At 34.3% G+C, this 13,871-nt stretch overlaps 1 protein-coding gene across 6 annotated transcripts in view; it reads left to right on the top strand.

Annotated features, from left to right (window-relative positions):
- The window catches only part of FRYL (FRY like transcription coactivator), a 153,235-nt gene that overhangs the window by 91,803 nt on the left and 47,561 nt on the right, over positions 1-13,871 (top strand). For all 6 annotated transcript variants that reach the window (XM_042872197.1, XM_042872192.1, XM_042872193.1 and 3 more), the window contains 16 exons: positions 256-388; positions 624-731; positions 1,502-1,739; positions 2,366-2,551; positions 2,659-2,745; positions 3,385-3,653; positions 4,044-4,239; positions 5,629-5,753; positions 7,129-7,186; positions 8,156-8,247; positions 8,612-8,784; positions 9,216-9,376; positions 9,917-10,027; positions 10,946-11,100; positions 11,337-11,436; positions 12,568-12,736. In XM_042872197.1, coding sequence (XP_042728131.1) covers positions 256-388; positions 624-731; positions 1,502-1,739; positions 2,366-2,551; positions 2,659-2,745; positions 3,385-3,653; positions 4,044-4,239; positions 5,629-5,753; positions 7,129-7,186; positions 8,156-8,247; positions 8,612-8,784; positions 9,216-9,376; positions 9,917-10,027; positions 10,946-11,100; positions 11,337-11,436; positions 12,568-12,736 — 2,361 coding nt within the window. The remainder of the gene's footprint in view (positions 1-255; positions 389-623; positions 732-1,501; positions 1,740-2,365; positions 2,552-2,658; positions 2,746-3,384; positions 3,654-4,043; positions 4,240-5,628; positions 5,754-7,128; positions 7,187-8,155; positions 8,248-8,611; positions 8,785-9,215; positions 9,377-9,916; positions 10,028-10,945; positions 11,101-11,336; positions 11,437-12,567; positions 12,737-13,871) is intronic.

Raw genomic sequence — 13,871 nt, forward strand, 5'->3', positions numbered from 1 at the left:
AGAAATGAGAAAAGCAACTAATAATTACTTCTCTGTTTATGTTCTTCCCTGAAGGAAACTTCTACTTTCATACAATACCTCCTACTGCTTGCTTGATATGCCTCTTTTTTACACTTAAAATTAGTTTAATGACAGGTTTTGTACAATAAGAAATTTGTGCTTAGCTGAACGTGGTATATATTTTAATAAGAACGTGAAAAGTAAGTGAGAATATGCAATACTGAAAGAAGTGGTTGGATCTCTATGCCTTTTCAGGAATGTCAATATACTATCCTCAAGTCAGAAAAGCTCTGGACAGCATACTTAGGCATTTGGACAAAGAAGTTGGAAGGCCCATGTGCATGACTAGCGTGCAGATGTCCAATAAAGAACCTGAAGACATGATTACGTATGTATAAAATCCACTGTCAAACTTATATTGTATTATTCTTGTGCTGTAATGTTTCACATTGCTACATTACAAATTTAGGCTTTTTGTTTGAATATTAAATTCATTCTGATTTCATTAATTAATGCTAAAAATTTTCTAGTACCTTCTTAAGTTTTGACCTAAGATTGAAAATCTCTGTGATGTACTGATGTGGATTTTCTGTTGTTTTGTTGTTTACAAACTGGTTTTGTAGAGGTGAAAGAAAGCCTAAGATAGATTTATTCAGAACTTGTATTGCTGCTATTCCAAGACTGATTCCAGATGGTATGAGCAGGACTGACCTCATTGAATTGCTTGCAAGGTAAGTGAAATAAAATAACTTTTAGTGAATATTCCTTTTTAAAAGCTCCTTATATAATATAGAGTATGTGAGTCAACTCACTATGAAGTTCAAGTCCACTGTGTACAAATCGATCGCTCTTTTTCTTGCCTGCCTTCAGCAGTTGTGTCTGCAGGTAGGAAGTCTGAGCATTCAGTGAGAACAGATAGTTGAGGTATGTGCAGGCAGACTTCAGTTATTACTGTAGCAATACATTTTTCTTCTGTTTATTTATTTGTTATATTTCATTTTTTAATATAAAGATAGTCTTGGTGTAGGAGAACAGTTCAGCTTGTAGTTTTGGAATTACAAGCTCATTTGCATAGAGTGTGTTGAATTATAAATATGTAAATGTTAGTTAAGTGGGCAAGAGTAATTAAGGCTTTTGTAACACTATTTATTCGTAGAAGACAGGAAGCATTGAAGAACAGTAACCTGCACATCACAAGATACCTCCACGCTGACCTCTAAGATCAGTTTCACTCGGATAAACACATATACAAAAGACATGATTATCTCTCATGAAAATTGTTTTCTTGCACTAAGTTTTTTGAAGTCTTACTATATTTTGCTATATTTCTAGCAGGATCTTGTCTTAGCTAGTTGCAGATGTATTCAGTGCAGAGAATGCATCTCTGTGGTATTCTGCACTGTACAATAAAGGCAGAAGACAGCACCAAACTTGAATTCATAAAGGCTGGTTAAGAATATGCAATTCTAGAGTTGATGATACTGGTATTTTTTCTAAACAGGCTGACAATTCATATGGATGAAGAACTCCGTGCCTTGGCTTTCAATACACTCCAAGCATTAATGCTTGATTTTCCAGATTGGCGAGAAGATGTTCTTTCAGGATTTGTGTATTTTATTGTGCGTGAAGTGACTGACATCCACCCAACGCTTCTTGACAATGCAGTAAAAATGTTAGTGCAGCTCATAAATCAGTGGAAACAAGCAGCCCAAATGCATAACAAAGCTCAAGATTCTCAGGTATTCTAAATACAATCCTTTTATATCAAAACATAATTTAATCTATATGCAGTTTTGTTAGTATGCTTTTTTTATTAAAGTAATAAAAATTCTGTTTACTTTCTTACAATGCTGAAGATATTTAGACATATTATTTTATTTTTTTCCCAAAATATAATTTAATATTAAGTACTCTCTAAGCAGTGATTAATTGCCACATTTTTCTTTACACCAAATTCAACATGTGGAATTGGAAATATTAAATAGCACTTTTAAACAGCAGAGCTAGCAAAACAGCACCATTTTCCACTAACTAATAGAAAAGAGGTACAAGGGTTATGAGAAATCATTTTATGTAATATTAATTATGAGAGAGAGTCATTTACTCGTGCTGAATTTTGCCCTAATTTCATCACTTACGTGAGGAAGTAAAATAAGAAGGACTTCCTTGTGATGTTTGGACTGAATTCAGAGAGAAAAAAATACAAGCTAGCTGATGCTGTGCCATTTTCATAATTTAAAATACGAAAAGTAGAGAAGATCTAAATATCTTATGATTAACTCTGTCATCACTAATAATAAAACACTATAATTTGATTGTGTTTACTTTTTCCTTTATTTGTTTAACTTCTGTGCTTATTTCTTAGCGTGGTGTCTCCAGTGGGGCTGCCCATACCCTTCCTCTGGAGAGGACCCTTTATTCCAACGTATTTCACGTGGTGGAAGGCTTTGCTTTGGTCATTCTTTGCAGCACAAGGCCTGCAACGAGAAGATTAGCAGTCAGTGTGCTTAGAGAAATAAGGGCTTTGTTCACTCTTCTAGAAATTTCTAAGGTAAGAGTTGATTATCCATTCATGTAAAAGCTTAATGAAAAAATACTGTTTTTCTTGACTTTGTGATTTTTATGTTTTTTTGGGTTTTTTTGGTTGTTGTTTTTTAGAGTGATGATGAATTGGCTATAGATGTAATGGACAGACAAAGTGCTTCTATCCTGGAGAGTTTCATACATCTTACTGGTGCTGATCAGGTAGGAGAGATTTTATCTTAAACTTGAGTGTAAGATGATGCATTTCTGTAAGCATTTTGGTATGTCTTTTAAATCGCAGTGTCATTATATTCAAGCTAATTTTATCAACAGTTTATCAGCTTAAAAAAAAAAACAAAAAACAAAAAACCAGCAAAAAAACATCCAGGGCCTCCAAAGCTATTTCTCAGAACAAAAATTGAGGAATGATTTGAGGCTGACAACAACATTGTATGGTTTCTGATTGAGCTGAATTCCCTTGTTATATATTTATCTTTAAACTATTCACGGTTGAAGAGAAGCTTTGCTGTGTTTAGGCTTAGGAAATGAGTTGTATTTCAGTAGTAAGACTTTAAAAGTCTGGAATCTTTTGGAAGAATAAGTCATCATGAGCCAAATGCCATTTTTTTAAAATAGTTTACTTAATATTTATTTCCTTTCCAACCTGTTTCTATCACTGCTCATATTCAGGAACTTTTCTAAAAACAGCATGAATTAAATAATGTGTTTTAACTATACCTAAATGTAGTTCTGACACTCACATTTCAGAATGAAAATCTACAAGTGAAAAAGTATTACTTAATATGCATAGAAATTAATTGGTTTTTTTTGTTTGTTTGTTTGTTTTTTTAATGTGTACAGACTACTTTACTATACTGTCCCAGTTCAGTGGATTTACAGACTTTGGCTGATTGGAGCTCCTCTCCAATCAGCCACCAGTTTGATGTGGTCAGTCCATCACATATATGGATATTTGCACATGTGACTCAAGGCCAAGATCCGTGGATTATAAGCCTTTCAAGTTTTATGAAGCAGGAAAATCTTCCAAAACACTGCCCAACAGCTGTAAGCTATGCTTGGATGTTTGCTTATACCAGACTCCAGATGCTGTCTCCACAAGTGGATATAAAGTAAGCTCATTTCTAAAGGAATAGAGTCTAATTTACTTGTATTCTTTCAAGATTCATCATCATTCTAATGCTGTTATGTTTCGGTGAGGCAGCATGCACTCCTAATATTTTCTATGGATTTCATTCATTCATATAAAAAAAGGTAGATCAGTTCTATTTGGAAAAAAATACTATCTGCTGTAAAGATTGATTCGTGCCTTAGGCAATATTGTAGTTCTACAAGTTTGACTATAAAAACATACATTATTGATGTACAAGTCTGATCTGAATAATTTATTGGGAGTACATTATGTTAGCAGAAACAGACACACAATTTAAAAATGAATTCAATAGAGAAGCAAAACCTCCTAGGCATTATTTATGATATTGGGCTTTTTTTTCTTTAAATAGCAGCCCTATCAATGCAAAGAAAGTGAATACAACTACAAGCAGTGACTCCTACATTGGGCTCTGGAGAAACTACCTGATTCTTTGCTGCAGTGCAGCATCTTCTTCAAGCTCCTCTACTTCCACTGGCTCTGTGAGATGTTCCCCTCCTGAGACGCTGGCGTCTACCCCTGACAGTGGCTACAGCATCGATTCAAGAGTAGGTTCTTCTAATGATTGCTGTAAATACTGCAGCTACTACTGAAGTAGAACCACTTGAGGCTTATGACAACTATCATGATTCTTCGAAGGCTGTGTAGTTTATCTGAAAATATGTTTAAAATGCCTTTTTTCATTTGTTTTGGATAAGGTTCAGGTTGTTTCTTCCAAACCATACGATAAAGGCATTTCTACCTGTGGTTTTTCAGACAAATTCTAATAATGTAATGAAAACATTAACCCAGTTTCAAAGTCTTATCTGGTGATAATGAGGAAATATTTTGTCTTCTGTTCTTTTTTTGTTTTACTTTTTTTTTTTCTTTCCTGTCAGAAGACCTCTGTAATTCTGAGCAAATAGCCTCACACTTCTCCACTGGCTGAGGCAGTGTTCTGTTCAGGCACTATACTTTGTTGTATTTTTCCTAACCACAGTTTTGTCTGCATTACTTCATGTTATCTGCAGACATGGTTGGGTGTTCTTTTGTGTGTTTTTTTTTTTTTTTTTTTAATCTCCTCTTTGGCTTCCTGTGGAAGATGGAGTAAAGGCAGTGAAGATAACTCATAGATTGTACAGCAGATTTTTGGCAGAAGCAGCCTGTTCCAGTTGTTACCAAGATTCTGTCCTTAAATCTGAGAAACTGCAAAATGAAATTTTAACAGGCTTACTTTTCCTCCTAAAGAAACAGAAGATCTTAGAATATTTTGTAAGCTCTCCTCTAAACTGAATATGCAAGTATGAATTGGAGAGCTAACAAAATTCTCATTAAGGTTTTTCTCTGAAAATGAAATATGGAAATATTCCTATAATCAGAATGTCTTGAAGATAAGTGTGGAAGACCCTCAGAAATATATTATTCAAAGATGGCCACGCAAACCTCTAAGTCACTGTTTATTTTTGATTTTCAAACTTTTGGAGATGCCTCTCACATGGAGGATGTGAAGGTATGTGGTGCCGTTGCCTCTCAGCTGCCTGTAAAGGTCTTGCACAGATGCATACTCAACTCTTTTTGAAGAGTCATTGGCCCTGGTAACAATCTATTTCAGCTCTCTTGTGTGCTCAGCACAGTGCCTCAGTAGGTTGCCGAACAGATGGGATGAAGTCTTTCCAGAGGCTTTTTAGGTTCAGTGACAAAACAGAAAAGTTCAGGGCAGATAACTACAGATTTTTTTTCTCAATTATCTTCATCCATGTTGTTCACTACGGGGAAAGGATGTGCATTTTGTACCATTTCTGAAATTTGGTTTCCACGCCAAAGGTCAGAAACCTTGTTTTTATCATGAGTAGTTCAGATCAGTACTTAAGAATCCAGTATTGTAGCAGATGTTTTAATGTTACTACCTGCACGTTGGATAACTGCTTCATTCAGGTTTATTCTGATTTTCTTCTTAGATCATTGGCATTCCATCCCCTTCTTCCTTGTTTAAGCACATAGTTCCAATGATGCGCTCTGAGAGCATGGAAATTACAGAATCCCTTGTGCTGGGACTTGGCAGGACCAACCCAGGAGCTTTTAGGTAATTGCTGTGTTTCATCTGGTTTTATGCTGATGAGTACAAAGCTGGGGAAACAGAACTCAGAAAAAGGCCTTCTTAAGCATTAGAAAATCTGTGAAAACTGATTATCATTCTTTTCTAGCACTTAGCTCTGTGACAATGATTTTTTAGAAGCTGAACTAATTTTATTGTTTTTATGCCTTTTATTGGTATTAAAGACTGCCCTATGGAGGAAGAGACTATGGACTGTTGACGTTTACATATTAGTTACAGTCGTGGTTGTAGAGGTACTGAACATAATTGATAACACCACTTAAACCTAGAATACTCATTTTCTCTTTTATTTTCTATTATTAATCACGTGTCTAGTTTGTTGTGTACTCTCTACCAAAAGCCAACCTTTGAGTGTGTTTTACCAAAAAACCTTATAATCACAAAAAAAACAAACACCTGGTTTGTTTTTTTTTTGTTGTTAATCTGAACAAAAATATGGAACTATCCATCACCATGTTTAAGTCTCATGCAATTTAATGAAAGTTTTCTTTCTGAGCACCTTAACACATTTCCTGAAGGAGGACCCCTGTACCAGGGGAATCAGTCATTTAACATGAAAACGTCAGTGGATGATGCTTTTGGTATGTGTAAATTAGAACAGCACTGAAAGTACACAGAAAAATGTGGAACACAGGGACACACTGCAGCAAACCTAAAACAGAGGAGGTTATTGCTATACTATTGATTGTAAAAGTAGAATTAGTAAGTTTTACCTTAGTGTGCTGTCTGCATAGATCTACACTGCTGATCTCTTTCATGTTCCTTTGCCCCTTTTCATGGAGTCATGAGATAATTGGAGTTTGGCAGAAGGAACTGAGAAAAAACTGTGAAGCTTCACTGCCAATTGGAAATGTAACCACAGCATCAAATCATTGCTTTTCAGTTTTCATAGAGACTGGACTGACTAGTCTGTCAGCATATCATTATTGGCCTTAGAGAAGGAGTGTTTATTAACAAGTAAATGCACAGTGACAGTTGCAAGAACAGGATATGATTAGCTGCCAACATCGCTTTTATCTGATAGTATCTACTTGCAACATAAGGCTTTGTTAAATCCTGGATGTGAAGGTGAATGAAAATAATACCTGATAGAAATATAACTTAGAACTCTCTAAATGAAAATTTAGTGTAGTTACTGAGAAAGCTATTTGGTGCTTTGTATTTAAATGAGGAAAATCTTCTCAGAAACATCTCTTGTAAATGCTTATTTATGTCAGAAAGCTATAAGTAAAACCTAAGGGTGTTTTAAATGAAATTTTAACACTTATTATGAAATATCTTTCAGTTAAGATGATAATTTAATGGTTGTTCATATTCTTTTGATTATTTTATTTTAATTCAGGGAACTAATAGAAGAGCTACATCCTATAATTAAGGAAGCACTTGAAAGAAGGCCAGAGGTAATTAGATGTTTTTCCTATATTTGGCACAGAGTTTTAGCTATCTTCTCAAAAATGATAGTAAATAACTGTTAGTTATGCTTCTGCACCTTAAAGCTGTCAAAACACCAGGTAACAAAATGAAACGTTCCTTTTCAAATTAGTGTGAGCTGTTTACAGTATAAGAGTTCTGCTTTGAACTCTGTATTATTCTTATATCAAAGGAGTTTAGTTTTGAATGAGTAGAAATTACTGTAAGCTTTTCCACATTCTTTAATTTATGTTTCTTAAGCATGGTTTAGCATAGTTAAATGCTGCCTGCAATTAGTAGTTCCTAAGATGGCATTGATTTCTACTGTCATCCAGCTTTGTTTAGTTCTTTAAAATGGAAATCGCTGAGCTCACCTGGCTGTCTGCACTGAATAAAAGTCTTCTGATGGAGAGGATGTTTTACTGTAGGGTTTAGAAGCCCCTGTAGGTATCCACAGAAATAATAATCTCTGTAAACACAAACACAGATGATTATTCAGAATTTTTTTATGGTAACTGTTGTATTCATGTTAATAAACTCATGAACTAATAAATTCATAATTAAATACAGATGATGAGATGGAACATGACTTTTGTTTCAGAATGTTACTGGAGCATAGTGTGTTTTCTTAGTCTTACACGCACAGAAAGATTGGTATTGTACTTCAGTTCACTGTTTTACATGTCACTTTTCATGACAGGAGAGTGACAAAAAGTGTATTATTTTGTTAATATGTGTAATAATAAACTGGGTGTATCTTGCAATTACAAAAGGAATAACTTTTCTTCACTGCCTGATCTGTTAAGATAAGTAGGCGTTTTGGTAACCGTTCATAGAAGTTTTGCACTCCTGATAATTCATGCAAGTTGTTGTCTAAATAAAATAATACTTTTTTGTGCCATGCAGTTTTATGTTTTTTTCCCCACTTCATCTAATTCTGTGTTTCCTCTGTTGCACAGAACATGAAACGGCGCAGGCGTCGAGATATTTTACGTGTACAGCTAGTACGAATATTTGAACTGTTGGCAGATGCTGGTGTCATTAGTCACAGGTGGGGGCTGCACTGATAAGCAGGATCACTGTGTAATATAGATTTCTGCAGTGAAGTATCATTAATTAATTTGTTGTGTTTCTGAAATTGCAATTTCTTCATTAACAATTACTCCCAGTGTAAGATCTAATTCTGTAGAAGGATGAGGGAGCTGTGAAAAATAACGCTTGCTTATTTGTTTACTTTCACTGTTTTTTTTAATATAGCAAGGAAACAAGCTTAGGGAAAGACTGACTTTGAATTCAGTGTTAGCAATGGTGAGGTCTATTAAAGAGAAGGAGATAAGGATTGGGTTTTTTGGTTTTTTTGTTTTTTTTTAAAGATGTATATTTAGCATACACAGTTTAATATTTTTATTTTTAAGTGCAAGTGGTGGCCTTGATAATGAAACACATTCCCTCAACAACACTTTACTTGAGTATGTTGATCTAACAAGACAACTCCTAGAAGCAGAAAATGAAAAGGATTCTGATACATTGAAAGATATCCGATGCCATTTTAGTGCCTTAGTGGCAAATATCATTCAAAATGTTCCAGGTATGTAAATAGATCTTGATAACTTCTGATAGAATGTTTTGTATTTTTTTTTTAAAGCATCAAAAAAATTCTACTTACCTGAATTTGCATAATACATTAATAAAAATATACCATCTATTCTGAACACAGCTTCAGCAAATGAGGGTTTTTAAGAGAGGTATCTGATACTGTTTAGAAGCAACAAGTAATTTTCTCATCCAGCAAAAGTCTTCTTGGCTGACAATGCATTTGCATTTTTTTAGATTAATAAATAGCTTATCCTTATACCTTAGTGACATTAAGCATGATAACAGTAAAACTACATCCAGCTATTATGATTTTGAAATAGCGCGTCTTTACTTTTTCCCTTTTATAGCCTGATTCTCTTTTATGTACATTATTTTAAAAAATGATACAAAAAGGGTTTCTAACTTTATTTGCTTTTCTTTCAGTCCACCAGAGAAGAAGTGTCTTTCCACAGCAAAGTCTCCGCCACAGTCTGTTTATGTTGTTCAGTCATTGGGCAGGTCCTTTTAGTATCATGTTTACTCCCCTGGATAGATACAGTGATAGGAACATGCAAATAAACAGACACCAATACTGTGCATTAAAGGTATTTTAATACTTTCTGAACTTTGAAAATAAATTCCCAAGTTGATTTTGCTAGTGTGTATTTAACATCTCGGCTTTTTGGAGGTAGTTTTCATATCCTTGTCATTTATGACTTTATTATTTCTCTGTTCTACCTACTTGCTCAGTTTTGATAATTTTGTTTTTTGCAGTATGCAAAACCATTGCACTTAGTATAAGAATTACTTAAAATCACTAGTAGGTGTTGACTTCCCATGACTTCTCATCTGCCTAAGGAGAAAGACTTTTATGTAATGTTCATTAATAATAAAAATGTCATATAAATTCTTGCATAAGTCAGCTTTTCACTTTTACCTTTTACTTGGGAGTTCAGAATCACAGAATCACGGAATAACCTGATTTGATTGAAGTATTTCTTTAACAAAATGTTATTTGCTTTTTGTTATCCATAGTCTTTCTTATCTGTCAAAATAGACTATTGTTTTCTGGGATTTTAATGGGCTTGATAAAAACACATCTGCTGTATCTGAGTTATTGAAATGTAATGTTTTACTTTCTAAAGGCTATGTCTGCTGTACTGTGTTGTGGCCCTGTGGCAGATAATGTTGGGCTCTCATCTGATGGCTATTTATACAAATGGCTGGATAATATTCTGGATTCGCAGGATAAGAAGGTAATGCAGGCAGTGTAAATATTGGTTTGCAACTATCACTACTTTCAACATAAACGCATTCATGAATTATTGTGGTCACACTGACCCAAGGGCTTTAGGGTGGCTTATGCCTAAAGCTCTTAGGAGTGTCTGGTTTTGCCTTGTCCTTGACACATGCTGTCACCAAGTTGAGAAGGGCAGTCACCAGGCACATTCTGAGCACAGACAAAGCAGAACTAGAGAGGAAAGGACTGAAACAGACTTCTTATAATTTATACTAAACTAAACTTTATATAAACTAATCAGCTAGATAAAGTTGTAGTAATAAGCACAATCTTCAGAAACTTAAAGGAGACAAGATTTTTAACTTGAACTCTGTGAAACTGGAGTCTATTGACAGGGTCCTATGGAATTCTGAAGACCAAGCTTTACAGCTATTTAGTAAGGCAAGTTTTACATCTAAAAAATAGGGCCTTCGTTGCACTTATACTGTGACAGCATAGAATTACTGCTCCAGTGGGATAGATTCAAGGGATTATGCAAGTCTCCAGATGGATCAGTCCCTTGTATCCTGCTATGGAATACCTGTCTATATTTAATTGCTTTTCTGTATCTGACTTCAGATCTGTGTTCAGAAAAGAGTAAATAGCACAATACAGGGCTTGGAACTGAGAAAAAGGAATGTTAGAGCTGTCTAATTATTTACTTCAGTAATCTTTTACTGTGTGTACAAGTTGGATGTTAAACAGTTTGATAGGTTATCTGTTGTTATTTTTAAACTGTGGACTTATTATTTTTAGCTGGAATAATTTTTGTGTATTACAGATGTTTTGGATTAAATATCTATTTCCCTCTTTTATGCCATTTTTATAAGTTGGCCCTTTTTTATTTTTTTATTTTATTTTATTTTATTTTTAATTGGTTCATTTCTGAATACAGGTTCACCAGCTGGGCTGCGAGGCAGTTACGCTGCTCTTGGAACTCAACCCTGACCAGAGTAACCTCATGTACTGGGCCGTAGACCGGTGCTATACAGGTTCCAAGCGGGTAGCAGCTGGCTGCTTTAAAGCCATAGCCAGTGTGTTCCAGAACAGGTACTACAGAATTTTTCAAGACTTTGATTTTCCAAGCATAATTTCATTTAGAACATTTTTTCCTCCCATAAAGAGTGGAGATCACTCCTGTTTGTGTGTATGTGTTACTAGAGAAGCCTTCCGAAGTGTTAGGTTATTCCATTTCATATCCCCCAAGAATTAGCTTTTACTTAATAAATTCAAATTTAAAAAAATAAATTAATGTTATTTATTTCATGCTTGTGATTTTTCCCTAGGGATTACCAGTGTGATACAGTGATCCTTCTAAATCTGATACTGTTTAAAGCAGCTGATTCCACTAGGGCTATCTATGAAGTAGCTATGCAACTATTACAGGTTTGTAAGCTAATTTTGATTCAATTGTTTTTGTTTTAAAAATCAGAACAATCTCCATGCATAGAAAATAACAGCAACAAAAATCACAAAGATTTTTTTTGTAGTATTTAGTTGTTCTTTCAATAAGAAAATTTGATGCATGTTTTTTTTCTCTGTCTTTATACATCATTAGCTCAGATCCTTACTTGGCCTAAGTAAGATGTCAGCAAAACGTGTGTTTTCAAGAAGTAAGCCCCAAAGACTTACATTTTCACAACATACGCTTTTTTAAGATGCGTAACCTAAATGAAGATTTTTCTGATTTGTCACTACAGAAGTGTTGTATAGATCAGTTTTTCTAAAAGCTTCTCAGAGAGGTGTGTTGCTTCTGTTCCTTTGCTCTCTTTACCAATGTAGCTGTCAGTTTCCTGATTTTTGCATTGGTGCCAAATGTTTTCCTTATCCATCAACACGGGGAGGTGTTAGCAGAGTTGTTGTTAGTCATTTATTTCTGTTAATTCCTTTCCAGGGACTTTTAGGGGTAATACAGGCAGCACTAATATTTAAAAAAAATATATATAGATGTACTGCTCATTGCTCATACCAAAAGTCATCTCAGAGGCTCTTCCCAGGATCCTTGTCAGCTAAATTAAACAGTAAAATCCTTTCTGAATTCGTACTGTTGCTGATGTGTCAACACTCACAGCATTCTCCCTTTCAGTCCCATCTTTCTTATCAAGCGAACGCTGCTGCTTAAGATCAGCCAAAATTAGTTTTGAAGGTGCTGAACTGCTTTAGCCTCCCTCTGCATCTCTGGCACATCAAAGATTGCTTTTCTTCTATACTTGTCTCGAGCAGAAATAATATTGTTTGGAAATAAAAGTACTCAATGGTATTTTTCAATTTGTTATGGAAAAAAATGTATTGGACAAGTTATTTTGAGAAAGCAAACCTCAAGAATTTTTCATTGAGAATGCATCAAATGAAGTGAGTGTTAGCTATTCAGTGGAATTGAATGAAGGAGATGTATGGAGACCTATCTGATACGAGCCATTAAATGGGAGCAGATGCATAAATTTTAAAGGTGATTTTTAAATAAAAACTTCTAATATAACTGTACAGAGCTTCAAATCATGAATGTTGCTGTTGTAGATCTTGGAACCAAAGATGTTCCGTTATGCTCACAAACTGGAAGTTCAGAGGACAGATGGAGTTTTGGGTCAGCCTTCTCCTTTACCACATCTGTATTCTGTGTCATACTATCAACTATCAGAAGAATTGGCAAGGACTTATCCTGAGCTAACACTTGCCATCTTCTCAGGTATGATTTAAAATGAATGAATATAAAGATCATCAGGTCTGAAACCTTTTAGAAAATGTATAGTTCATAATTCACTAAAATAAGGAACACAAGAGACTGTCTTCATAATAAGTGGAGAAAATTGAATTTATTGAGTAACAATTTTCATTTCTATTTGTAATATATTAAAGAGGAAACAATGAATCAAAAGATATTTTGCTGACTTTCTAATATACTAAAGAGAAATCATGTATTAATAAAATAATTTCCAAATGACTTTCAAAATTATTCTTCTGTTATTCTTTCAAGTATTGTTGTTTACTGTAGATTACTTAAAAATAATATTCTGTAGCATCTTAAATAGCTGCAGAATAATAACCTCTTGTATAATAACTTCTTGTATAAATTAAAAAAAGAAAAAAAAAGAGCAAATACAAATGTAAGAAAAGTTTTAAAGTGCTTTTTTGCCAAATTGGCACATTTTTACATGCTTTAGGTTTTCAGCTATCTCCTCAATTAGAGGAATTTTTTTTTTCTAGGCAATAATTTTTAAAACTTACTAAACACAATATGATATGTTATAGTGTATTTTTTCCCCTTGGTGACTTGAATTGGTTTGTTCTCACTGTTTATATAGGAAAGGAGCAGTGCTGAAACTCTGCTCCTCAGTCTAGTTTGCCATGTTTTTAACCATGTAATGTGCAATGCATACTTTTTTCATCAAGACTCAGTTTTATCCTGGAAAGCATTACTTGTGCTTTCCTTTCCATAGAAATGAAACTGGTGCATAGAGATTGGATTTTGTTTACCATTTTCAATGAAAAGCTACTAATAGAATAAAACTAGCTTGTATTTTGCAAGAGTTGGTAAGTGAAACAAGCATAAAGTAGAGAAAGAGAATGTTAAGCTTACTTTTCAGAACTTTCAGCAATTAAGAAAACTATCAGAACCTAGTATATGCTTTCTTGTTTGTGCATACAAATCTATGTGTATGTATGCATACAGCAGTTCAGCTTCTTCAACCATGCTGTTTGTCAGAAGAGTCTTCAACTAGCTCTACTGAAGAACAGATGGTGGTTATGAAGTAGCACTAGTCAGTTAAATCAAGTTATGTCAGTATTGTTTTTTTTTAATGGTAGTGTGATGTACTGGATTC

Source organism: Lagopus leucura, unplaced genomic scaffold (assembly GCF_019238085.1).
Source record: "Lagopus leucura isolate 7727_CA_CO unplaced genomic scaffold, USGS_WTPT01 Super-Scaffold_100004, whole genome shotgun sequence".
In the NCBI taxonomy this organism is placed as follows: domain Eukaryota; kingdom Metazoa; phylum Chordata; class Aves; order Galliformes; family Phasianidae; genus Lagopus; species Lagopus leucura.